Raw genomic sequence first — 26,590 nt, forward strand, 5'->3', positions numbered from 1 at the left:
TTTTTAGTCAAGTTTCAGAATCTGATTTTGTTTCAGATTATTTATGGAATATAGTAGCTTGAAAATTTTAATTTGATTTTGTTTCTATATAATCTGATTTTGTTTCACATTATTTGTGGAATATAGTAGCTTGAAAATTTTAATTTGATTTTGTTTCTATATAAAGGAGAAGCGAGGGGCGTGTAGGTGGCGCCTCTCACATCGCTCCGTTTTATTTTTCTAATTTTTTAATTTTCTGAAATTTTCAAATGAAAAATATCACAAATTAGAACTGCCTTTTTTAATTTCGGATATATTAGAAGCAAGTTTCAGAATCTGATTTTGTTTCAGATTATTTATGGAATACAGCAGCTTGAAAGTTTTAATCTGATTTTGTTTCAGATTATTTAATTATGGGAAAGAATAGCACGTAAGTCTCTGCACCTATAAATACCCTTGTAGGTTGTAGGGTTTTGGATCATCTTAACACAACCTACTCTCTCTCAGTATCACAACCCTAGCTCTCTGTGGTGATAGTCTCTTGCTCGATTTCTAACTCGGTGTTGCCGTTCTTCTGGTGAAGGCTGTTTATACAGTATTAAAAAAAAAAAAAAAGTTGTTGTAAGCAAAGGTAGTCATATAGCGCTATGTGGGAGTCGACAAATCCAAACACGGGAGAAGAATATAGTTTTGACATGATATTGATGGATGATATCAATAAATTAACTATTAGTGATGTATGTTTGTTGGTTATCCTTTTATAAAATTTGTTTTGTTCATCGGACATGTTTGTTGTTGTTAATTTTTATATGATTTACTTTGCACACAAGAAAATATTATTCATATATTATCTGTTTGCTCCGTTCAAACAACTTTTAAGTGAAGACTGTTCATACAGTATTAAAAAATAAAGGTTGTTGCAAGTAAGGATAGTTATAGACCACTCTCTCACGGATTTAAATTAGATGTTTTTGTGCACAATCAATCCAAAAAAATTGGAGGAATGTGACAATGTAAGAACATAATTGCTTTTTTTAAAAAAATACAAATAAAATTAATATTTGTCGTACTTTAAATTGTTAATTACGTGTAGAAATTTATTTTCATATTTTCAACATGAATTATAGTCTAATTTTGCAATTTTATATATTAGTATTGGCATTACATCAAGATTTTTATAATATAAAATTTAATTTATCCTACAAATATTACTCCCTCCGTCCCAGCCATTTGTATACAAATGGTTGGGACACGGAGACCAAGAAAAATGATAAAAAATGAGTAAAGTTGGATGAAAAGTGGGTATAGTGGTGGGACCCATTTATATTTAATAATAGATTTGAGATAGTGGAGTAAAGTAGTGGGTGTAATAGTGTTTATATTATTATAGAATTGAGATAGTGGAAGAATGTATTTGATGTAATGATGTTTTATATTATAAAAGTTTACTATTTTTGGAACGTATACAAATGGTGGGACGTCCCAAAAAGGAAACTGTATACAATTCATTGGGACGGAGGGAGTAATTTTTAATCATTAATATATTTTTTATAGACAGCCACAAAATTATTACATTCTACAAATATTAATATTAAATTATTAATATAATTTTTATAGGCCACCGCAACGCGCGGCTTCTCAACTAGTTTTTACATAATTGAGATTTTAAAAGACTTTTCATTAATGAAATCTAAGGATATTGACTCAGATTTAAAAATATATATCGGAATCTTGAAATAAACTGATGAATTTTGTAGGATTGTTCAAGTGTATTTTAAGTTTTTTGAAATTCTACCAAAATCAATGAGATTTGAAATATTAAGTTAAATCCTAAAAAATTTATATCAACTCCGTGACAAAAATTCGCACGGAATCAAAATTATACACAATCCATTAAAATCCGTAGATTAAAAATAATCTACTAAAATCTTAGTGAATACACTTAAATTTTAACTTAAATCAATGTAGAAACTAACAAAGAGCATCTCAAGAGAAGCCGTGGCTAAAAATTTAGGTGGCTTACCAAAATTGAAAAATATAGTCAATGTCCACAGAAAACAGCACTCCAATCATAGTAAACTCTTGTGTATAATTATAGTCATCCTCCTGTGAATGACTATATTTGTCGAGTAACTACAGATTTGTAGTGAATTCCACGTCATCTCCTACAGTTTATTTTCCTCCTTCACGCTGATTACATATTATTTATTACCATATTAAACTAATATATTATATTTATAACAATTTAAATATTAATAACATACTATTTTTAAATTATAGCCAACCAATATAGTCAAATATCACTGAAGCACAATGTCCTACATGTTCAACAAATTTTACCCAATATTTTACTGGTCCAATTTAACCAACAATTATGTACAACGCGGTCGAAGTTTCTGTAATACAGTTACTCCCTCCGTCCATCCCATTTCTTTACACTTTCCTTTTTTGGGTGTCCCACCCAATTCTTTACATTTCAAAACTTACTAAAAATAGTCAATGAGCCCCACCACTTCTCCACTTTTCTTTCCTTTTCACGCTACTTTTACTTAACTATCTTCTTTTTATATATTAAAAATCAATGGGTCCCACCACTTCACCCACTTTTCTTTCTCTTTTCCGATACTTTATACATATTATTTAACCTCCGTGCCCAACCCATTCGATAAGAAATGGGTGGGACGGAGGGAGTGTTTTCTTAATTAAATTAGGAGGCCAAATACCATTTATCATATACAAACTTTGAGATATCATATTTCCCAAATAAGTTTTAACAAGCAAATGTAACGAATGCATGCGTACGTTACATATATGGATTTGGACTAGGGTATACCACGTACAAAAGTAAATGAAGGAAGCTGTGTTGTAATGATGACGAAGGTTGGCGTATTTAGGGAGTAGAGAGAGAAAAGGAGCTAGGAGTCAAAGTGGCAGCGAGAAACAAGAATTGCAGATTTGTCTCCGGCCAATTCATTTCATAATACTCCTCATAAGCCCTCTCTCTAGCTGGCTAGCTCTCGTGACCAGATTTTAACTTTGCAGCAGCTCGTATTTATATTTCTACTTGCAAAAGTTGATACAAACAGAATTTACAGACTCTCTCCTTCGTCTCTTCCTTTTCTCCTGATCTCTCTCTCTCTCCCTCCCTCTTCTCTCTCTCTCCCTCCCTCCTCTCTCTCTCTCTCTCTCCCTCTTATCTCCCCCTCCCCCTTCTCTCTCTCTCTCTCCCCCTCCCCCTCCCCCTTCTCTCTCTCTGATCTCTCTCTCTCTCTCTCTCTCTCTCTCTCTCTCTCTCTCATATTGCTGCTTTAAACCTAGACATTTGCAACGAGATTGTGTAGTCACAGCCTCTCTTTGCTTCAACTGATAACCCAACGTATACAAATATTCATCCATCTCCCTGAGAAAATACACCTGAGAATGGGTTCTTGTGGAAGAAATGGAGCAGTGAGACAATACATAAGATCGAAAGTCCCTCGTTTGAGATGGACTCCTGATCTTCACCAAACCTTTGTTAATGCCATCCACAGGCTTGGTGGCCAAGACAGTAAGAACTACTCTCTTCCACACTTATCTTGTTTTCTTTCTTTCTTTCTTTCTTTCTTGTTTTTATCCTTTTTGCTGTTTGGGTTTAAGTGTAATTCTACAATATTTCAGAGGCCACGCCTAAGCTCGTTCTTCAGTTCATGGATGTGAGAGGACTTACTATTTCACATGTCAAAAGCCATCTCCAGGTAATTACCCCTTTTTGTATTTTCTTTCACTTTAATTACTTAATTTCATATATTATTAATGGGTCCGCAAAGTGATTGTTGCAGCAATCTATCTGCTGTTTTTTTAATAGAGTTTTGATTTTTTTTGTTCATGCAGATGTATAGAAGCATGAAGACTAATGGCAATGGTGAAGGTATTAATTCTACATGTATACTATATTTTAAGAAGCCTTGTTTTTCCAACAACCATTATCAAATATATTCATATCTACCACGAATCTAGTAACTACCACATGTGTGTGTGAGTGTGGTATATCATTCATACATGCAGTTGAATCCTGATTTTGACCTTTCAATGTGTTTGGGTGCAAGCACAGATTTTATACTCATGCTTCCTGGCCTGCACTTATTACTCATTCACACTAGTTGATCAGGAAAAAAGTGTTACCTTCTTCTTACACATCTTTTAGCAAGAAGCTTGCAAGATTACTCCACTTCATTTATTATTTCTTTTACCAATGCTTTCCTCTAACTAAAAAGAATTGACCATAGTACCAAACCTCAAATTTCCTCAGTATAAGCATTTTTTATGAAACCCACATCCCCCTTATTCTCTACTTAGTTTGGCCACAATCTCTCTCTCTCTCTCTCTCTCTCTCTCTCTTTCTCTCCCCCCCAGTTTGGCCACAATTTGGATCTCTCCCTCCCTCCCTCTCCCTCTCTCTCTGTTTTGACAAACATGTTGTGCTTTTGACAAATTTTGTTTAATAAATTGTGTAGATGGGAGTAGTTTTATCCAAGAAAGCATAAAACAAAGTTATGAAGAAGAAGATGACAATGATGGGTGTTTAGAAGAAGAAGAAACAAGTGTGGGTTACCATTCATCATTACAAAGACCCCTCATGCAAGTATCTTCTTCTCATCATAACCATTTTCCCTGCTTCCACACTAGTCCTCCAGTTCCACTTGCAAAAAGGTATCTCAAAGGCTCATGCCTTTTTAACATGGACAACTATATCAGTCAGTCTTTTTATGATGCATACTTATCATTTAGTCTATGGCTTCTTCCTCAGAGCTCGAAATACAGATCAGTATCTGCAATGCAACTACGACGAGAGAATGCTAATGAATCTATGCAGTTATAATGATTTTGTGGTGGCTGAGAAGAATGGAGATGAACTCTTGAGAAAATTGGAGACTAGTTTGATCAGAAGCCAAGAAACTTCAATGCACACAGCCTTCTCACATCATTCTCTTAAGGTACACTAATTTTTATGTTTTCTTGGTTATTTAATTTTTGAAGATTTCTAGTATGACATGGATTATGGTAATAATTTTAAATTGGTATATTTATAGATAGTACTGCCTTTTAAGTTTCAACTGCAAGTCATGTACCATATATAATTTTTTATATCTATTTTTATGTATAATTTCAGAGGGTTGCCTAAATGGACAGATGTTGCATGAGTATATATAATGAATTCATGCTTTTTGGGACAAGCAGTACTCAAAATTTATGGTTTCCTTCTGTCTAGTAACATCTCTTGCAGAGAATAATACTATGACACTGTAGCCTTACTTTTGATTATACTCTGTGCTTGTGTTTACTCTTTTTGTTCCTAGTGAACATTGAAGATAAAATGTGAAAATAGGTAGCTTTTCTGAATGTCAACTAGTGCCATAAACTTTAAAGTCCTGCTAAAGCAGGCTTCATTTTAATTATTGCTGAGGGGGAGTGGACTCGGATACAGGTCGGGAGTGTCCAACTCGGATACGTGTCCAAACATTGGACTCTGAAATATTTTTAAAAATTACATGTTTTTGTCTTAAAAATGTGTTAAGGGTGTACCTAGACAAACAAAATGAAGAGTCTGGATAACACATCTCGTATATATAATACAAGTACATGTTATAGATATATATTTTCAACAGGACTCAGAAGCATTGAATAGTGATTTTAGGGCTAGAGGTTGGTGTATAGCTAGCTTAGCTTATTATTATAGTTCATCTGAAAAAGTAAAAAGTGTAAATTTTGTAGATTTATTAAATGAATGTTGGATCTTGTGAGTTTGATCCCAGTAAAAACTTTGGCAAACTGTGGTCCATTACTGTATTCTTAACAAAGCCATAACTTTAGGATCTAGATGGCCAACCCCCTTAAATGCAAGATTGCAGTCCTGTACAATGTTCATGTTTTAACAACAGTCTTTTATCACAAGTCTTGGCAATATATATGTTGTTGGTCCACTAGGCCAGACACCTCATGCATCAATCTAATATTTTGTGAATTTCTTAGAAACTATATACTTGTAGTGAAGTGTTAATAGGTTTAAGGTCCAATTTACCAATCAGCAGTACTTCTAATCTTTTGCAGGTTGCTGAAGAATATAAAGCATGCACGTCAGCTATGAAGAAACGCAGAATTGAGAGCCCGGGAAGTACACAGGAAGTTGACAACGATGATCTTGGTTGTGGATTATCACTGTCGCTCTCATTGCAGCAACCCTCCACACAGAAGAGCAATGGTTCTTCGCGTAGCGACACTAGCGAGGCAATTTCGTCTTCGTCTTATAGGCCGAGCCTGAAGCACTGCGCTAGCTCTTCACAGGAGCACAACCTTAATCTAGAACTATCTATTTCTTTATGCGGTGCCTGAGCTTATTCAGTGCCAATGTCTTCCCCTTAAATTTTAGCTAGTACTTGGAGCATGTTTTCTATTTAGGTTTAAAACTCCTAGATTTAGTTATAATATTGCATGGCCATTTATGGATTTGTGATATGGATCTTCACGACTTTATAGATTTGGGATATGGAAAATCACGACCTCACTAAATGATTCATCCACAAATTAAAATCTGTCATGTCGTTTCACACGAAGAATAATTTTTGGGATATCTAGCATTTACGAGTATTGATCATCCCTGAGACTTTCAAAAATGCTAGCATGAAATAATTTTCTCTGGTTGCAACATAATCACATTTGTTGAAAATAAAGTACATGTCTGTTCATATTATGCTACTAAGGTCTAGAGGTAGAGGTAATTGCATATCGCACCCTCTAAGTATCGTTCAAAAACGATAGAGTACCTATACTTTAAGAAACTCAACTCGCGCCTCTTATCTTTACTTCTCAAAACCGAGATGCACCCCCTGCCGCTCAAAACCGAGATGCACCCCCTGCCGTTAACTTCCGTTAACTCAGTGCACTCCGTTAAGTCATTATATATATAATTGCACCTCCTAACTTACGTTCAAAAACGATATTCTACCCGTACTTTTGGAAACCCAAATCGCACCACATATCTTTACATTCCAAGAACGATACGCACCCCCTCCATTGAATTCCGTTACCTTCCGTTAAAATACTCACCCGTCTCAATTTACATGTCCCTTTTGCTTTTTGAGAAGTCAGATTGACTAATTTTTGACCAACTATTAAAAAAATATTTATTTGTTATTTTAGGAAATAGAAAGTTATGTATTAAAATATACTAAATTTTGTTTAAAAGAAATATCATCAAAAAGTAAATCTAGCCTATTTTAATAGAGGTAAATAATAGGGGGTCCGAATTGCAGTTACCTCTATTATTTGCGAAAACAAATAGACTAGATTTACTTTTTGATGATATTTTTTTTTTAAAATTTTTGTTTAATTAAGTTATGCCCAAGTCAAAATGATTTTACATATTGAATGATTTTAAATTTTTAGTGACATATAGGGGTGGCAATCGTTTCGTTTCGTGTATTTTCGTGTTTCGTGTACTCGAAGGTGAAATCCGTATCCGCCGGTTATTAATTTCGTGTAACTAATTTGAACCCCGTATCCGTTTCGAATCGTTTCGTGTATATTTCGTGTACTTTTCGTGTATATTATATATAAAAATATTAATATATTTTTAATCAAAAAATGGATTTAATATATATTTTCCTTTATAAATTTATTAAATGTTAATGATATATATTATACTTGTATACAATTCTTTATAAATTTGTTAATGTATCTACAATATATATCCACACATACATATAAATATATACTTTATACTCAATTATATATTTAATATATCATTACATATATATAATAAATATAATCTACAAATATTTCGTGTAATATCGTGTATTTCGTGTACCCAAAATGAAAATCCATATCCGGCACGAAATTTATCGTGTAATTTCGTGTTCGTGTACTTTCGTGTTTCGTGCATCGAAAATCAAAACCCGTATCCATTTTTTTCGTGTCGTTTCGTTTCGTGTTAGCGTGTTACGTGTCAAATTGCCAGGCCTAGTGACATATGTATTAAGTACTTAAAATATACACTATTTTAAATATAAAAAATAAATATTATGTGATATTTATTATAAATAATACATAAATTTATCTATTAATTAAAATATATAAATTTCGCAACGGAAGGTAACGGAATTCAACGGAGGGGGTGCGTATCGTTCTTGAGATGTAAAAAAAGGTGGTGCGATTCGAGTTTTCAAAAAAATGAGTGCAATATCGTTTTTGAACGTAAGTTAAGGGGTCCGAATTGCAATTATATATATAGTGACTTAACGTAGTGCACTGAGTTAACGGAAGTTAACGGCAGGGGGTGCATCTCGGTTTTGAGAAGTAAAGATAAGGGGTGCGAGTTTGAGTTTCTTAAAGTATAGGTACTCTATCGTTTTTGAACGATACTTAAGGGGTGCGATATGCAATTACCTCTAAGGTCTATTGTCTTATGCCAGTCGCCCTCAATTTTCACCAGATCTATAGGGTATTACAAGTCGATGCCTTATCCCCACCCCAAGTTTCAATTCAAATAAGTTGACAATATACTCCTAACCAGGACTTTTGTTGTGGTCCATGCCTGTATTAAGTACATCAGTTGATTAGCAAGATAGCTACTGCACTAGATTTGTCAATTTGCCATATCCATTATGGACTATGGCCATAAATTTCAAGCCACCCCCAAGGGACTGCCTATGCACAGTGCAAATGGCCATCCATACTGCCCGATATGGGAGTTCTCCGATATTTTAAGATTTTTCAGGATCTAAAAGCTCAAAATAGTTTACGGGTCTCTGACACAGTTTAGTCTCGAGTTTAAAGTTTAGCGGGTCTTTGACATAGTTCAATTTTTTAGTACAAGAATCTTTCATCTGATGTATTGCATCTAACAGCATCGACATATATGGGGTATGGTATCAGAACAAAGAAAGCAAACTATAAAATGACTTCAAATCAAACTTAAGAAGCGAGAAAAAGGGAAGAACAGAAACTCATAGGAAAAATATAAGATTACAGAGGGTGATTTTGCAAATCGAGCTGAAATTCCCAGAACTATTTTAGCATTTTGCTTAAGGGAGATCAGATTAGAGTCTGCTACTGAGGGCTTTAGCAAAATTGTTTAATTTAGACTTACAGTTGCATGTTCATGAATCATGATAAACTCATTTTTGTACCATGATATTCTTGCTATTCTTCTTTCCATTACCTGTTTTCATATCAGAAACTAGAGCTTTGATGCCAAGCTTAGGCTTGGTGCTCACAAGATTGTACGGGAGAACCGAGACCCCAGCCACCAATGACCCACTCGTTACTCTTGAAATGGGTAGCAGCTCAATAAGAACTGAAAGCTGAAGATTATACTCTATGGTCAATATGAGCATTAATATAACAGAAGTACTACTCACTACTATGTAGTACTGACTAAAGCATCAAGGATGGTACCTCTGGATGGCTCAGGTCCACCATTGAATCAGGTATAGCTTCTTTAACTGCTGCAGCTACGACCGTAAAACATTTATTTCGATCTAATAACTCTATCACGTCTGATTCATTTAATGTTTTTTTTGTACCCTTTATCTCTGCCTCCTCAAATCCTCTTCTGTTGTACCCAACTGCAAACTGTAACGGTGTACAAGTTATCTTAGTACAAATTTATACACTTGTCAGTTTTCACTAAAAGGAAACCACGATCGCTTGCAATAGGCTCATGCTATGTTAGATTATGATCAAATTGAGATGCAACATATTACAGTCAATATCCTAAAACACATTGATCAATGATTCTGGAAAAGCCACATCAGACATCAGAATTCAAAAGAAAGACCTAAGAAAACAAAAAAAATGACATCACCAAATAATTCAATGTGATAGATTTACTGTCTAAAGTCTAACTTTTTATGCTTAATACAGTTTTTTTTACCATAAACAATCAAGCACTGGCTACAGTTGAGCAAGAAACTACAACAGTAACCTTGGCTACGTTCACTAACTGGTGTGTCAATCCTCTAATGTACTTATCTTTCGAATTAGTCATCCACATATAATACATAATCTTTTATAAAGGTGGCCCCGTACCTTCACAGGTCGCACAAATTTGTTCTTTCCATCATTCACAAACTGTAAAACAAGCTTTGACACTAATGCAGTCAGTTCTTTCTCATTCAGAGTACAAGTAGCTTGGATAGGAAATATGCGATGACACCAACTGCACCACAAACAACCTGGCTTATTAGTAATAGACGATCCCAGCCAGTGATGATAAATTTAACTAAGATAAACTTCGGATACTAATTGAAGTGCATTCAACCAAAATCGATTAAGGTACATCTACATAACCAAGGCACAAGTCTAAGGCAACTTTAGTCACCTTATACTTCGATATCATAGTTTATACTTATGGATTAAGACTGAATATAAGCCAACAGCTTTGTTCCAGATAGTGTTTCACATGGAATAAGATCGCACATATTCATACTATGTAATTATATAGACTAGGAAAAAGATGAAACAAGTAATACTAACAGTGGAGACTTTAAACTTCCGGACTCCAATGACTGCATGATTTTTGCTACGGTGTTGGCTACATCATGGGAGTGGTCCTTGTGAAAGATAAAGAGAAGCAAGCCACTTCTTATCAGCTTTACTAGAGAAAGAACATGTGTAACACCAACATCTGTCTCTTCTTTCACAGAGGGCGCACATGAACCTTCAAAGAGCTTTTCTGATACAGATAATTCATATAGATAATTTCAGAAAATTCAACAATGAGTACTTAGTTGCAAAAAAGAGCCAAGTTATGTTGCTAAAACAATACCATCAATGTCAGCACTCTTGGTTTCTACACAGTTGACAGAAACCTCATCAGTTTCTGTGATAAACACCTTTCTTCTTTTAGACACATTAGTGTTGTTAGTGTTATCTAGATCTTCAGAGGTGCAAATTTGAGAGGACACAATAAACTGTAAATACAAATGCCTGTCATATCAGCACACATCAAAGAACAACTTCAACATTTAAGTCGTATCAAATATTACAAATTGATGCAGACAGAAGACAATAATAACACAACTATGAGGGACAACTTTGTAGTAACCGAAACACAATAATATTCCTAGACAAGAAGTTCGTGTATAAAATCTAACTGACTGAATCACAGTCATACATATGACAACTGAGAAAATCAATTTGTTCATATATTTTCTTTCTTAAATGCTAGAATTTTCATTAGGAAGTCTAATAATAGCAAAACTGTGATGATTGCTTAAGTTACTGCATAACAAACATCAGCACAAATAAATAAGATTAAACAAATAAAAAATAATGCATAACTTGGACACGACACTTTTTTCGTGTCAGATCTTTTGACTAAAATGTGGACACTTTGACCAGTTTAAAAATCACATACGAGTCAAACTTCCAATTCAAAACAAATATGTGAGGAAAAAAAGAAGCAAAATGTGATTAAAGTACAAAAGACGCCTAATTTGCAAAATCCCCTACAAAACCATGTCTAGTTTGAGTTTTATTGTTACTTTTTGTTAAGAAGTCTAACTCACCATACTTGTTTATTAGTATACTACGATGTGTCCCCGTACCCGTGTCCCCAATTCTCAAAGTTCCCAAGTCCGACACTCGGATATGTGTTGTGTCCGACACTCGGATATGTGTTGTGTCCGACACTCCGTACCCGAGTCCGAATAACATAGAACATATGTAGCAAGTCAAGTGAATAATGCACAATATTAAGCAACAAATATCCTAAGAAAATATAACAAATGCACATAATGCATACAATTAATAAGCCAACAACTAAAAAAGAGAAAATGAGGGATAAATCGATTATATCAAAACCTTTTGGAAGATTGACATGGCTTCCTTCGTAGCACTTTTCTCCCTCTCTGCAATAATACCATAGCAAACCCGTATAAACCTTTAAGGTCAGTATAAACAATTTTTTGCCCCTTGAAATTATAATTTCAATCCAAAAATATTAAAAACCAACAAAACAATAGATTAAAGATTGTAAATTAAAACTAAACATTTAAATTAATCAACTCATAAGCTCACAACTTACTCAAGTACTAAAAATCCAGTCTTTTTTAAAAGACTGGAACATACCAAAACTTGTTCCACATTTAAAAGTGAACCAGTTATTCACACATAAATAACACAAAAGGAACTATACAACACTTCAAAGATTGTAACTTTATACCAAAACATACCTACAAACCAACTTCACCTCCCACCAAAACATTAAAATTCAGTCTTTTCAAAAACCCAATAACACAAACACTCATTCCACAAATAAAACCAAAAACAATCATCAAACTTAAAACACAAAAAACAACACATCAGATTGCAACTTTACACCAAAAAGACATACACACCAACTTGTCAACCCACCAACACATTAAAAAATCCAATCTTTTTTCAAGAAAACCCAAGAACATGCCATTACAAACACATATTGACATATTTGTATGTATATATGAAAAGGGGTTTTTGAGACTTACTGATGGGGCATGTAACAAGAAACCCAGTGAAAGAATGGCTGAGTAAAGAAGAAGGGGCGTTGTAATCAAAGCGAGGGATGCTTATAACTGCTGAGTGCTGCTCCCATGGTTTCATCTCTGACCCACCTGCCTTTTCTTCTTCCTTGGCTGCCATTTTATGTATATTTGTGTGTATATGTGTATGTATATGTCTGCCACTGACGGCGTTGGTCTACCGATCGGTCTGCTTTTCCGGCGAGGAGTTGCCAATTGAGCAAAGAAGCAAACACGGCCTTAAACCCAAGAATGAAATATATGAGCCCATATGTAAATGAGCCCATATTAAAACTGTTACCCTGGACTCTGGAGTCTGGGACGGATGTAAAGCTGAACATTAAAATAAAGCTATGAATTACTTTTTTATATTTTTTTGCCGGAAAAAGTTATGAATTATTTTAAGATTAATAAAAAATGTCATTGATAAAAGTTTATAAAAAAGGAATACGAAAAAAGAATATCGTGAACAATTCATAATATATGCTGCCTTCGTCCCTGTGTCCCTCTCATGTGTAAACTACCGGAAGGTACGAAGGAGTATATTTTAACTTATACAACTCATACTTACATGGCGATTTTTAAAACTAAATAATAATATACATGTTAAGAAAGTATATTATATATATTGTGTTTATAATATTTTTTACTTTTAATAATTAAAACATTTCATTTTTATTTGTTCCCTTTTTATTTTTAATACTTCTTCCGACTATATTTCAATATTATTATATATAAAATACTTGTTAGATTTTATATTCATACATCTTACATATTTTTTCATCTTGTATTTTTTCTTATTATGAAAAGCGCCCAAGACATATTTATCTGAAAAACCTAATATCTTATCACAGTGACCTAATATCTTATGATAGTGTTGCATTTAGGATATTTGTATGAAAAATTTAATATTTTTTGACAATGTCAAAATTGATGTCTTTAAGATGTAGACGTATAGTAAAAAGGGTTAATTATCAAACTCATCACTGAAGTCGACAAATGGTATTAACTTCATCTCCACGGGGTCTCAAGTGGCTCATTAAACTCGCTTAATGATATCAAACTCATCACTGTCGTTAAAAAATTAACGGAAGTTTATACGAAATGACAGATTGACGATTGACGTGGCACATTCGTTAACATTTTAATCGGGTTAAATAGCTAATTCATAACAAAACTCGTTAAAAACTTGCAGTTTGGTCATGTTGTTGAAAAAGCTCACAGTCAACTAATGAAGTATTTAAAAACTTTCATATCAGTAATTCTCGTGAGCTCTGTTAAAAAAATTAACGGAAATAAGCAGACTTTCAAAAAGATCACTGAAACAAGAAAAATAATTCAAAAACATCATCCAAACATAATTAGCATCACTAATTGGCAGCCTCTCTCATAATGAGTCCTCTCATCTACGGACTATGGAGTGTGTGCATGCATGCATAATCACGTATATCCTTATTTGGAGCTCCTCCCGCAGTCAAGTACTTTGATACAAGTAGCAAACAAAAAGCATAAATGGTTAGATCTTTTCATGAATGTCTGAAGTTCCTCCTCCACATCCTAAAAGAACACCATTTGATATCAGATTTTTCTCAAAACGGAGTTGATTGTGCTGAAGCATTTTCTTTCGCCCAGGAAGCTCTTTCTGCCCCTTTGTGTTCAAAAATAGAAGTACCGCGTGGAAGAATATAATTGTCGAGGAAACGACAAAGAGTAAGATAAATGGGAACTTGGTTAGCGAAGATTAGGTAAAAGGTGCTAAGAAGTTTGCAAGGGTGAACTCAGTGAAGAATGAGAAGGCCTCCAAAGATGTCTTCTGCTATTCTCTGTAAGGATCTGTTGCATGATAAAGTTCGAGAGCTTTTATCAGAGGCTTTACTTAAAGTTTCAGGTGAGGTTGGTGAAGAAATTCAAGAAGAAGCAGACACCCCTTTGTGATGAAGTTCATCATTTTCCTCCATTCCACTCTCCTTTTACCCCAGTACAAAATCCTCAAAGTGATCGTTACTCATTGCTCCCGATCCATGCTACTTTTACTAGTCTGGTCGCATCTGTAATGATAAAAGCAGAGAAACGGGTAAATAGGATGTAAATAGGAGTGAGTCGGGTCGGGTTAACGGGTTAACTAACGGAAAACGTTAAAAGTCAATGACTTTTAACGGGCGTGTAGGTTTCTGTTAACACAATAGTTCGATTGAAAATTATATATAACTAAGTTATGTGTATGAAAGGTTTTTCAACAACATGACCAAACTGCAAGTTTTTGACGAGCTCAATTATGAATTAGCTATTTAACCCCATTTTAATCAATTAAGTTTGAACAATGTTTGTTTTTGGACCTTTAAACATCATATGTTAAAAATCGAATAGAATTTCTTTCTGTTCAATCTCTAGATTTGTCTTAAAATGTTAAAAAATTTGGTGATATAAAAAAAATTAAAAATATTTTTTTGCTAACAATAATATTCACATAAATAAAATTTATTAAAAGAGAATACATTTCAATATTATTCAAAAATAATTATAATCTAATGAAAATGATAAAACTTAATCTTGGATGTTTAGTTAATTATATCTTAAAATTTAGTTCCATGCATTTATTTAGATAATTATATCCTAAAATTAATTTAATAAAAAGATTGCATACTTTATTTCCATATAAACTTCAAATTATGTGGCATGCCACGTGTCAAATCCTACCGCCAATCTATCATTCCGTCTAAACTTCTGTTACTTTTTTAACGGCAGTGATGAGTTTGATACCATTAAGCGAGTTTAATGAGCCACTTGAGACCCTGTGGAGATCAGTGATGAAATTGATACCATTTGTCGACTTCAATGATGAGTTTGATAATTGACCCATAGTAAAAAATATGTCAAAGTCATAGGTGTTTTAAATTCTCTTTAGTTAAACAATTGTGATAACTTTACAGGACAATTACACAACTACAACTTTATGTAGAGCAATAGTTTAAAGATTGCAATTTATACTAAACAGTCGAATAAATCAACTCACCAACCTACCAAAGCACTAACATCCAGACTTCTTGAAAACCCAAGAACATGTTAATACTTATTCGACAATAAAAGTAGTAACAATTATTCACACTCAAAACACAAAATATAAAAACAACATTTTAAAGATTGCAACTTTATACCAAACATACATATCAACTTAGCAACCCACCAAAACATTAAAAATCAAACCATTTTTAAGGAAAACCAAGAACATGCCAACAAAAATACATAGGCACATATGTATGCATGTATAAAAGGTGGTTTTAGGGACTAATTGATGGCGCAAGTAACAAAAAACCCAGTACAATAATGGTTGAGAAGAAGAGTATAGTGCCAATTATATAAACGGATAGGACGTCCACATACGTAACTACTGTACAATTTAGCAGCGTCATGCAAATTCGTTTCAAGCCTATGATTCACTAGCCTAGAATTACAATAATATAAAAATACAATGCTGTTGCCAAAAAGGTTTAATCCGAATCAGAGTCCATGTGTTTCCTGCTCACAAGGATACCTTCCTCCCAAATCTCAAGACACCTGCGATGTCATAACATTCTAAAAATTAAGAATAAAATTTAAAGTTTGCACAAAACAATAACTTGCAGCATATAACTGATGATCATAATTAACAAATGAATCAGCTTCAAATGGTCGTCCACAGTACAGAGTATTAGTAGCCTTTGATACAATGTCATTGTCAAATGTAACAGGTGGTTGAATATCAGTCATCAAATAAATATTGAAAAGTTGTTATAACAATTATTACTTTCAATTAAATAACTGTTACAACAAGTGACTAATATCATTTATAACAATTAATAGTATATTGCAAAGTGGTGGGACATGGACTAATTCAGAGCTATATTACTAAGTACTAACTGTGACGCATGAGCAAGATTGCGTGCTAACATGGAATATCTTTTTTCTTGTCTTGTTAAGGATCCAAACAGTAAAACCATACAAAATCCATGTAAACATTATAATTTAAATATGACAACCTGTATATGGAAAACAGAAATTGACACCATTAACACAGAACTAGCAGATACATGAACCATATAAGGGAAAAAGGTACAGGACTAAGCATAACTACATATACCTTTCCCCATCGACATCAATACAAAGAAATTCACCATGTCTCCATCCATCCTTGAAATGACCAAAAAATATTTCACCGTTCCTCGAATAAAAGCGCCCTTCCCCATTGGCCTTTCCCTTCCAGAAGTTCACAAACCATCTATCCCCAGTGTGAAAATATAACCATCCCTATATATCATAGGAGGTAAATTCAGATGAAGGCGATTAAGTTTGTATACATAGATGTCATGGTATTATAAAAATAAAAATAAATTAAAGGTTGACAATGCAGTTCTTGCACAATCAATGGAGGAATTAGCAGCAGAACTAGTAATAGTGCATGTCAATGCAGGACCAAAATTCATTTCCACAAAAACATAAATAGCTACAAGCTTCAGTAACACTACTTGCCTTTCCATGCATGAGATCATCTCTCCATGGTCCACGAAAAACATCACCATTACTAAAGCAGAATGTACCCAATCCTGACCTCTTACCATAGCGCCACATTCCATCATATGTGCTCCCATCCCCATGAGAAAGGCGCCCCTAAATATTGATTAACCCCTTATACATTAGCAGAGTGTAGTAAGAAACCCAGAAAAAATGCTTCTGGTCTACATAACTGTACCTTGCCTTCAGGAAGACCGCCTTGGCAACGGCCCATGTACGAACCCCCTCTGTATTTAATCTCCACTACAGGACTCCACTTTTTAGAAGACTCTCGTTCAGATTCCTGAATATTAGCTAGTCAGAATTAGAGAAAGCACATTGTTTCTGTCATCTTTGACCGACATGTAAATAGTCGATACTCATTATAAAAGAAATGTGTCCATGCTAACCCTTAGCGTTCACACAAAAATCATAATTATTTGTTGCTTGCCCATCATATATTCTTTATGGAATATACATTACTGTGGTTTTTTATTGTAAAATATATAGCGCAAACAAGTCCATAAAAAATTTAACCCCATTCAGTATAAGGACAAAAAACAAAAACTTGAGTAACAATTGAACAAATAAGTAAAAAATATAATAAAAATGAACAAAATATATGCTAAATAGTATATAGTAATGAACAAAATTTACGATAGGTACCAGCATGGATGCTGCACGAGCCGAAAGATTTCCCTGCTTCTTAGAAACATCAGCATTGTTTCCTTTCAATATTGCAGAAGCATTACTGTATAAATCGGTAACAGCTTCATAACTAGCATCGGTCAATGCATCCCAAGGTACAATAGGGCTAACTTGAGGCTGAGGCTTCATTTCAGCATCTAATATATCTTCTTTCTCTGCACGATTAAAAGTGATAGACCTATCTTCTTTTAACTCTTCCGAAGGTTTTACGCCTATCGGGAGTTTGAAGATGCCCAGACTGTCAAGCACTGAAGCAGAAACAGAATTACCAACAGCTTCTTCAATGGCCCAGTCCTGTGCATATCCTGCCCCTATATTATGTCTGCTGAGCAGCCGTTCTCTCTGGAAAATAGGTGATCCTGATGCTGTATAATGCCCGTCAAAGAGAATCATAGATAAATGATCATTTGATTGATGCAAATATTATTTTTCAATGCCTAAGTTTTAGGTTACTAAACACGGATCATCAGATTGCACATTTAATTTTAAGATGAGAAATCCTAACTTAATCTACCTTTAGTACTTGGATCAGCAGACATGGAAGAACTAGGACTAGAATCTCCTTCTGAATTTCTAATTTTGCTTTGTCCGGGACTACTGCCATAACCCCTAATATTGCCAAAACAGATATATCTTTATTGAAACAGAAAGTAAGATGTCACATTTGAACTCCAAGGAAGTCAGAGTATAAGATACAACCTCGACATATAAATTTTATCATCATCTTTGCTCCTCAACAGTGTATTGACTTCAAAAGAGTCAACATCCTCAGCTGTATCATTTGCAGAGGTCATACTTGGCATGTCATAAAGATCTGGTGAAGGTATCACCTTAGAGAAATGTCCGTCTTCAGGCAAATCACATTGTTCGGTGTTAATAGATTGCGGTTCGCGTTTCGCCCACAAATTGAAAATGGAAGGAAAATGTTGGACCAATCTAGAGAAGATACCCCCTTTAACTGATTCCACATCTTTAGCATAACTGATAATTAGATATAAATGTAAGCATCCAGATCAAGATATACACAGTAGATCATTTAGAATAATCTAAAGCACTAGGTTCACCTTGGTAGCAAAGTGTTGCCCAAATTTTAGCAGTCTTCGTAGTTTATCTTTATATAAATCATAATTTTACAATTAAAAAATCACAGTTCAACTTTTCCAATAGCATTGTTTTTTAAAATAATAATAACAATGTTAATTGGGCCAATTCCGTGTAATATCAAGAGTGTAAGCAAAAATGGAGGTCGAAGGAGAATAAGAAAGTAGGATAGTCACGTTGCCCAAAAAATGAACTACTGTAGACAAAAGCTTACCCTAAATTAACAACTGTCGTTGCTATTAGGTTGGGTTCCATCTTGGGTTCATGGACAATAGACATTATGACTGCACCCCTGAATTCTGAAGTTTGACGAAATAAACGCAAAACAGATTGAACATCATTGCTTTTAACAGCACCCGAACTTGTGAGGCAAAGAGCAACGGTTCCTAGATCCTAAGTAGGAAATCAAAGAAGACAAAGATATTCATGTAAGATATCATTCATTAAAGGTTCAGAAGAGAGTTGGAGGAACTAGGCACCATTATTTAGCATGAACAGAATAGTTATAACAACATCAGATTGCAAAAGAACGACATAAAAATAGCAGTCCTCCCAAATTCAATTTAATTGATGTAAACCAACAATCTGAGCAGATCACTAGCTCTAAATTACAAGAACAAGATATGAAAAAATAAAGAAAGTGCAACAAAGTCCACATTGTTCAAACCTTGACACCTACGGCAAGGAAAGGGCATTCGTATAAAGATCGCATGATTGAAGTTTTAATGTTGTAAGCACTTCCAAATCCAATTTTTGCATCTTGATATGCTCCTAGAAACTGTAATACACACGTTGGCTTTTTAAACATTGATAACTCTGCAACAAACAGAAATGCTTGATAACTTACTTTTTTCAGTTCTGAAACTTCAAGTTCTTTCATAGTACCATTAGGTACGTCAAGAAATTTTCTATGCACATCCTGTCAACAACACACTAGAGATGATTACACCAGGTAAATGGAAATTAACTAAAACAATGAATTGAAGGCCATCTTACCGATACAAGAACGGAGATGGCATTAATGGCTGTCAGAATAGCATTATTAGCAGTTTTCAAAGCCTCATCCAAGGTTAACGCATCTTTCTCAAGAAGTGTGTCAGTATCAACCACTGCAGAGCAGAGGGACAAGTTGCACTAAGCAATCCTATCACACACTATAAACTAAATTATTCTGTGGACATATATGCGAAGAATCTACATAAATTCTGAAGTAGTCTCTTCGAAGTCGAGAACCCTTCACTAATTCTGAGCTAGAGAATCAACATATTTTAATCCACTGACAGTAATGTGTACAAGGAGTAGACATGGTTTCTGATCACTTAATACATAATACAGGCTTGAGACATGATATTGTGCAATTGTGTAAACTTTAAAGTTATTAGCAAGCTAACCAAGTATCAACACATTATACAGTTACATTTATTTAGTACTAGTAGCATGGAAACTAATTTTAGACTACTCACTGATACAGAAATTTGTGTGCTCCTGAAGTTTATCGGCCAACTCTATCACCTTCAAAAAGTAAAAAATATAAAATGTCAGAATAGATGATGCGAGAGCAATTTACTCATAAAAAGACATGCAATTTTAATATGAAGTTTTTAATGTAGAAACTAGGAAGATAACATAAACTTTCAAGTTTATTATGACATGATGCACTTAAAATAAATTACTATTAACATAAAACATGTATAGTTCATTGATAGGACTACATGAAGATGTTTGACACCCCCCCCCCCCCCCCCCTCCCCCCACCCCGAAAAAAAAAAAATGGCCGCCTAGAGTCTACAATCAATTTAGAGATGTTACAAGCATCACTGGAGAAAGAGCAACAAAAGAAATGGTAATAAAAGATTAATCCATTATGAAGCTGCTATTCAATTAAAAGTTCACGCATTACCATCACGAGCCATAAAAGATGTGGAATTGTGTACAATGAATTTCTAGAAGTGAATTATACTATGGATAATGGATCTAAAGTGCAAATTCATGCATTATGGGATAATTAAATTTATCATGTACAACTTATTACTTACGTAAAAGAATGAAAAAATTAGAAATTATATGTAGTGACTAGTGAGAATAATATTAGTTATTGTACAGTCAATTCCAACTTAAACAAGTCACGAATATAGGTATATATTTCCTACTTCCAAATTCAGCTAATAATAATTTGGTTTTCAGTTGTAAGTTAAATCTGTAAAATGGGCAAAAAATTACCTATAACTTGTTTTATGTTATAACTTACTTTCTAAACAAAGCAAACACTCCTTAAATACTCTTGTTCAACCTCTCAAAACGACTACAATTCGATTGAGTATTAAGCTACATAGCAATAGGCGGCCTTCCCATAGAAAAGAGAGGTAGCCTTCACTCAGCATATAGCAGAAATAACACAAACCGGGAAAAGAGTAGAAAAATTTTGAAGTACAGTTTCAGATTTCAAGGACTTAATATTGCGGTTGAAAAGCCAAATCAGATGACAAGGTAGCTACTTTAATACACAAATAAAAGATGTTCTAAACTGAACAGTATAAAATCTATAAAAGCACCCTACACCATATATGAAGCAGTAGTTAATAAAACTGTAGCTATTTTAATGCATTAGTACTCGATGTTTTAAATTGAATAATATAAACTCTATATATACCAATATGCATCCACACCATATATGATATAGTGGAAGATAAAATTTAAGATAAAAGATCACTTTAACATACCTCATTTCTGCGCCTTCGCCCTTCAAAGCTGAAAGGCTTCAGAATAATACCAAAAACTAAACCATTAGCAGACTTTACTGTCTTAAGGATATCGAGTACCACCCTATACTCTGAGCCATAAGCAGCACCAGCTACCTAGAATAAACAAATAATTATAATCAAATAAAGCACATTTACACAAGCAGAAACATTGGTGGCCAGTGAGGCTTAAATTAAAAGGGCAGATAAATTTAAGCAGTAAACTACATACAATATCTTCCATAGTGAAACAACATCAAGGACAATTCAGCTTATAATCATGAACTATAATGACAAACTCAATCAATACAAAAAAATATCAAATGAGAACTAAATCTGATTGCTACCACGTATTTCATTCTAGTAAACTTAAAGACAAAATAAGCATACATATGAACAAGGTAAAAAGGTGAGGAATGTACAAACAAGTATAATTGCTTTAGAACGTGACTGCAAGGTTGATGGAGTGTCCAGTATACAGGGTGGGATATCTGCAAAGAAGTAACAATACTGCCTTTTAGTAAGGATACGGAGAGTTGTATTGCTATTAAGATAACACAAAATGGAGAACTATATAGTACAAATGTCAAATAATAATTAATGTCAAAGTTTTAGAATCTTTACTAATATCTGAATGTTGAGTTTAATAAATGACAAAGCAAGCAAGTAAACTAGTCAAGAATTTCTCAAGAATGACAGAGTTCTGTTAGAGGCTTGATAAAAACTATTAAAATCATTTTCAGATGACAACTTACACAATACTCTATTACTTGCAAACCCGAAATTAATCTTTATTTGTAAGACCTTCTAATAATGGAATGAGATGAAATTAAGCGGAAGAGAAATTATTAAGAAGGCTTTTCCTCGTGGCAAAAAAAAAAAAAAAAAGGCTTTTCCTTGTCCCTTGAAATTACATGTTTCAGATATAACAAGTTTGATATTTTTAAGAACAAATATTCCTACCGAAGTTTGAAGCACTATTATGAAAAGAACAGAAACCTTTAAAAAATTCACAGTTAAGACACAAGTCATATCCTTAGTTACGTAAACACATCGTTCCATTGTTATCCGAATGCAGTCATATGCCATGAATCTAAGAAAATGCACCTATCACACTCCCACCAGTCAGAACCTTTTATCACTGAAAAATGCGTATTTTGACAACTGACAACTGTATGAATAATTTAGAACATGGCCATATAGGACATCATGGATGCACGTAAAAATAGATATATACCTTTTTCAAGGACCCTTTGTTGCAACTCAACATTTACTGAATCTTTCAGACTTATGTCCCTGGAAAAGAATACTAATCAGAATACTAGTATATAAATATATTGTTGCACACTATCAAGAGAAACTACACTTAACCGAACTAGACCGGCCGCCATAATATTATTTGCATAGGTGTTTGTTCTAATGCAAACTAATTTATCCTACTGTGACAGCTGATACATGAGATTTATATTATAATTGATTTGCAGAGCTTGTAAGCTTACATATTTATCAAAATTTCTGATAGGAACTTTTATCTAATTGGAAATCACAGAACCAATTTGGTCTGCATCATTTCCTTTGTGTTCTCCAAAATTTGTTCAAAAGTGTCTTCGTCAGAACTCAGAACTATGTATATTTCCTCGGTATATTGTTATTCTCAACAAGAAAACTTTTGTTTTCACTAGACAATATATACCAATACCAATTTTGCAGGACACATGTTGTATAATTCTTAATTTAAGAGAAACTTCTTCTTAAATATAGAAGCGTGTGCTAAAATGAGATCTCCTTATAAACACTTGGCAAAAAAAATAATCCCTAAAATTGAATTGAGAGAGACTGAGATCTACTGATTTGTATAGTTGAAACTCGTAATTTGGATGCAACTCAGTAATTACAATTTCAATACAAATCAAAATTACAGTCACAATTGCACATAAATTACAACCTATATGAATAACCTCATTCAAGGTGGTTCTCGCTGGAGCAGTACTGTGGGCCTGTTTAGCGTACCTTGAAAGAGTTGCTTTTGTTCAGTTCTATTCATCACCTATAACTAATATAGTTGCTATAAGCTTGGATAATGTTATTGGTAATGTAAAACTTATGATATATGAAAATTAACAAAATAATGTACTTAAACTTACCTTTGAAGTTTGAACAGGATAGTAACAAGTCAAATCACAAAAATAAAAATAATTAACTATAATTTTTCACTTTTCAGAATTCAACTTATAAGCCATAAAGCATATTTCTTCTTCATATTCTTATAAGCTGCTACTAATACATATAGCTAAACTAGAATTATACATATAGCTATTGATATATCATAAAACCAAAAAGTGATTCTACGTGCTAAAAGAGAATTTTAGTCTAATACATATTTTTAAAATGGCACTAAACAGCTGCAGTATATATATATAACAGAATTGCATCTCATTTATGTTTTAAAAATGTATGCTAGTTTTAATTAGCCACTTCCCTCCATTTTCCCACTTGCATAAACATGTTTTAAGGCGATTACAGCAACCTCTATACCAGTTTCTATATTTAGCAACAAGTATAGCACAACATTCTTTTAACCCCATGTTTATCATTGCATTAGAGTGATACGTTTCAGTTAATTCCAGATCATGGATATAACTTGTAAGTTACTTATAAGTCGAAACTAATGCTCACACAACTCCCTAGCATACGCATCTAAATCACTACACAAATCACCATTTCTCGACTCTCATCATCACAATGACAGCAATTACGCATGAATACAACTAAATTAACAAAATCAATCTCAGACACAGCCATAAATCCACAAATTATACCACAACCGCAGCGCGGAACCCAAAAGAGGCGAATCCAAGCAAAAATCAAGCACAGCATCTCTCCGACTCCCAATCGCAATCACCTCAACAAACCTACAGTCCTCCCACACACTCTCAACACCACAATTTGAGCAATTCTGTTCCAAACTCAATTTAAATCTCAGAGGCTTCGAATTACACTTCAATCTGTGTCTGCTACTCCTGTAACTATAGACACAGGCTCTGTAAGTATGTTCTGAGGCAATTGGGCACAGTGAGGGCCGAAATATAGAGTGTTGGAAGCTTCTGGAAATAGAAAGCTCCATTGAAATGGAGGTGAAGTTATATCATATTTGCCCTAACAATTTGGATGTCTATGTGGCTCGGAGGTCTTGTAAGGATATACTATGACAACTTAAGTCTTAAACCCGATATTGTTTTGATTTTGTAATTTTCAACTCCCCTGGCTTTAGTTTTTTTTTTTTTTTTACAAACATATGATTTTATTAATATGAAGCGCCAACGCAAAGCGCCAACGCAACCAGACAAACTCCAATCAACTACAATACGGTTGTGAAACAAAGAACTAACTAAATAAATAGTTGTTTTGTTTTCAGATCGCTTAACACATTAGATATTCACATTCTTCGATCTAAAAAGCATTAGAATGATATCTCGAACAATCCAACTTACATCAGTTATGAAACTAGTAACATCACAATTGACCTTCACATAAGTATCATTTGTGGCCCAATGTTCAGGACCATCAGTCAAATCAATTGATTTTGGTGCACAAAACGTCCCCAAATTAAACATAAACAATTATTTGTCGTGAAAGGTGAGCTCTTGCAATCTCCACCATCGTTCCAAAATCGATGTGAGTCATACAGATCTCCCAAATTTATCGTATAAATCCTTTTCAGAATGATAATTGAAAGAAATACCAAGACACATAAAAATATCAAAATATAACAGACTGATATTCCAAAAAGATGGACACACACTGAAGTCTCAAAATATGGGCACATAATAATAACCTTGATAACAAGGTACTTAACAAGATTAGATCTTGGTTTTATTGAAAAATTAGTAAAATAATAGTGGGAGGAGAGAATGAAGAGGTTAATTTTGATAAGATGAAGATCCGGGAAAAAAAAAAATCTTAATGGACAAGTTAGTGACATTTGGTTCGTGATTATTGAACCTTATTAATAAGAATCAGATTTAAGCTCTATTTTAGTGTTTGAATTTTTAAGACGGGTTAATAAAGTGTGCTCATTAACACATGTTCAACACTGTCATTTATGAATTTGGATAAAGATTTAAATTCATATTTTTTAATGATTAATATGTGCCCATGGACACAATAAAAAACGGTTTTAAGACATGGAATGGTTATGGACCTCTCATTTTCCTATGCTTCATGCTCATTTCTCTCATTTTCATTTCCACTCGCCCGTCCAAACTTTTCAAGATCAATTTTATATCACATATTTTTAACTTATATATTCAGAATTAATTATATTTCACATATTATATTTGAACAATATAATAATTATGATTATAAATAAATTTTCTTATAGAACTTAATTTTCTTAACTTCTTATAAACAAAATTATTAATCGCAATCAAGGACATAGTAATACTTTTGTAAAGTGATTTAAAAATAATGAAATTATTTTACTTAAATGTAGTTTTCTCATGAAATCAGGAACGGGCTTGTTTGAAAATTATTTGCTATAAATATTAAAAAAATGTCAGAAATTAGTGTGTCGTAATTTATATAATTTGGATGATTTAAGATATGTATTCGATAATTGATATGTTATTATAAAATTCTCTTCATCCTATTCATTTTATAAGAGTTTTATTTACATTGGAACACATTTAAAAGTAGATATGAAGTATAATTTCATAATTTATTTTGAAATTTTAAAATAAAAATTTAAATATTAAATTTTTATTTTAAAAAATGGAAAAATTAAAATAATATATAAAACAAATCCTTTTTGCATCCCAAATATTAACAATCTTCCCCAAGAATATACATTTAAGACTTTCTATTTCTAATTCCATTCTGAGGAGGACATTTGGTTGGGAATAATCGACAAAGACATAGAGAAACAATTAAATCCATTTTGTTTCAGTACAAGGCTGTTTAGCTAGGAGTATATGTTTACTAAAAAGAAGAGGTTTGGTGTAC

General features: G+C 33.4%; 3 protein-coding genes across 4 annotated transcripts; 1 reads left to right on the forward strand and 2 right to left on the reverse strand.

The window, feature by feature from the left end:
* Positions 1-2,820: 2,820 nt before the first annotated feature.
* LOC108201931 (putative Myb family transcription factor At1g14600) lies at positions 2,821-6,469 on the forward strand. Its single transcript, XM_017370275.2, has 6 exons — positions 2,821-3,526; positions 3,637-3,713; positions 3,850-3,886; positions 4,473-4,668; positions 4,766-4,952; positions 6,067-6,469. Exons 1-6 carry the CDS (start codon positions 3,400-3,402, stop codon positions 6,346-6,348), a joined length of 906 nt encoding a protein of 301 aa, XP_017225764.1. The 5' UTR covers positions 2,821-3,399; the 3' UTR covers positions 6,349-6,469.
* A 2,472-nt stretch (positions 6,470-8,941) lies between these two features.
* LOC108200839 (uncharacterized) lies at positions 8,942-12,816 on the reverse strand. The gene is made up of 7 exons (XM_017369098.2): positions 12,483-12,816; positions 11,821-11,867; positions 10,784-10,928; positions 10,492-10,690; positions 10,045-10,174; positions 9,412-9,588; positions 8,942-9,317 (listed from the first exon to the last, which is right to left on the reverse strand). Exons 1-7 carry the CDS (start codon positions 12,634-12,636, stop codon positions 9,132-9,134), a joined length of 1,038 nt encoding a protein of 345 aa, XP_017224587.1. The 5' UTR covers positions 12,637-12,816; the 3' UTR covers positions 8,942-9,131.
* Positions 12,817-15,817: 3,001 nt separating this feature from the next.
* LOC108202922 (protein ACCUMULATION AND REPLICATION OF CHLOROPLASTS 3, chloroplastic) lies at positions 15,818-24,808 on the reverse strand. Of its 2 annotated transcripts, none has more exons than XM_017371539.2 (16): positions 24,409-24,808; positions 22,827-22,885; positions 22,016-22,080; positions 21,572-21,706; positions 20,315-20,363; positions 19,848-19,960; positions 19,699-19,770; positions 19,519-19,629; positions 19,066-19,244; positions 18,450-18,731; positions 18,265-18,359; positions 17,709-18,115; positions 17,242-17,346; positions 17,022-17,159; positions 16,633-16,799; positions 15,818-16,070 (listed from the first exon to the last, which is right to left on the reverse strand). In XM_017371539.2, the coding sequence occupies exons 1-16, from the start codon at positions 24,711-24,713 to the stop codon at positions 16,004-16,006; spliced, it is 2,349 nt and encodes a 782-aa protein (XP_017227028.1). In that variant the 5' UTR covers positions 24,714-24,808; the 3' UTR covers positions 15,818-16,003. The 2 variants fall into 2 exon arrangements, with proteins under 2 accessions (XP_017227028.1, XP_017227030.1); XM_017371541.2 differs by having other exon boundaries at positions 22,012-22,080; positions 24,409-24,550.
* Positions 24,809-26,590: the final 1,782 nt, after the last annotated feature.

Source organism: Daucus carota, chromosome 9 (assembly GCF_001625215.2).
Source record: "Daucus carota subsp. sativus chromosome 9, DH1 v3.0, whole genome shotgun sequence".
NCBI lineage: Eukaryota > Viridiplantae > Streptophyta > Magnoliopsida > Apiales > Apiaceae > Daucus > Daucus carota.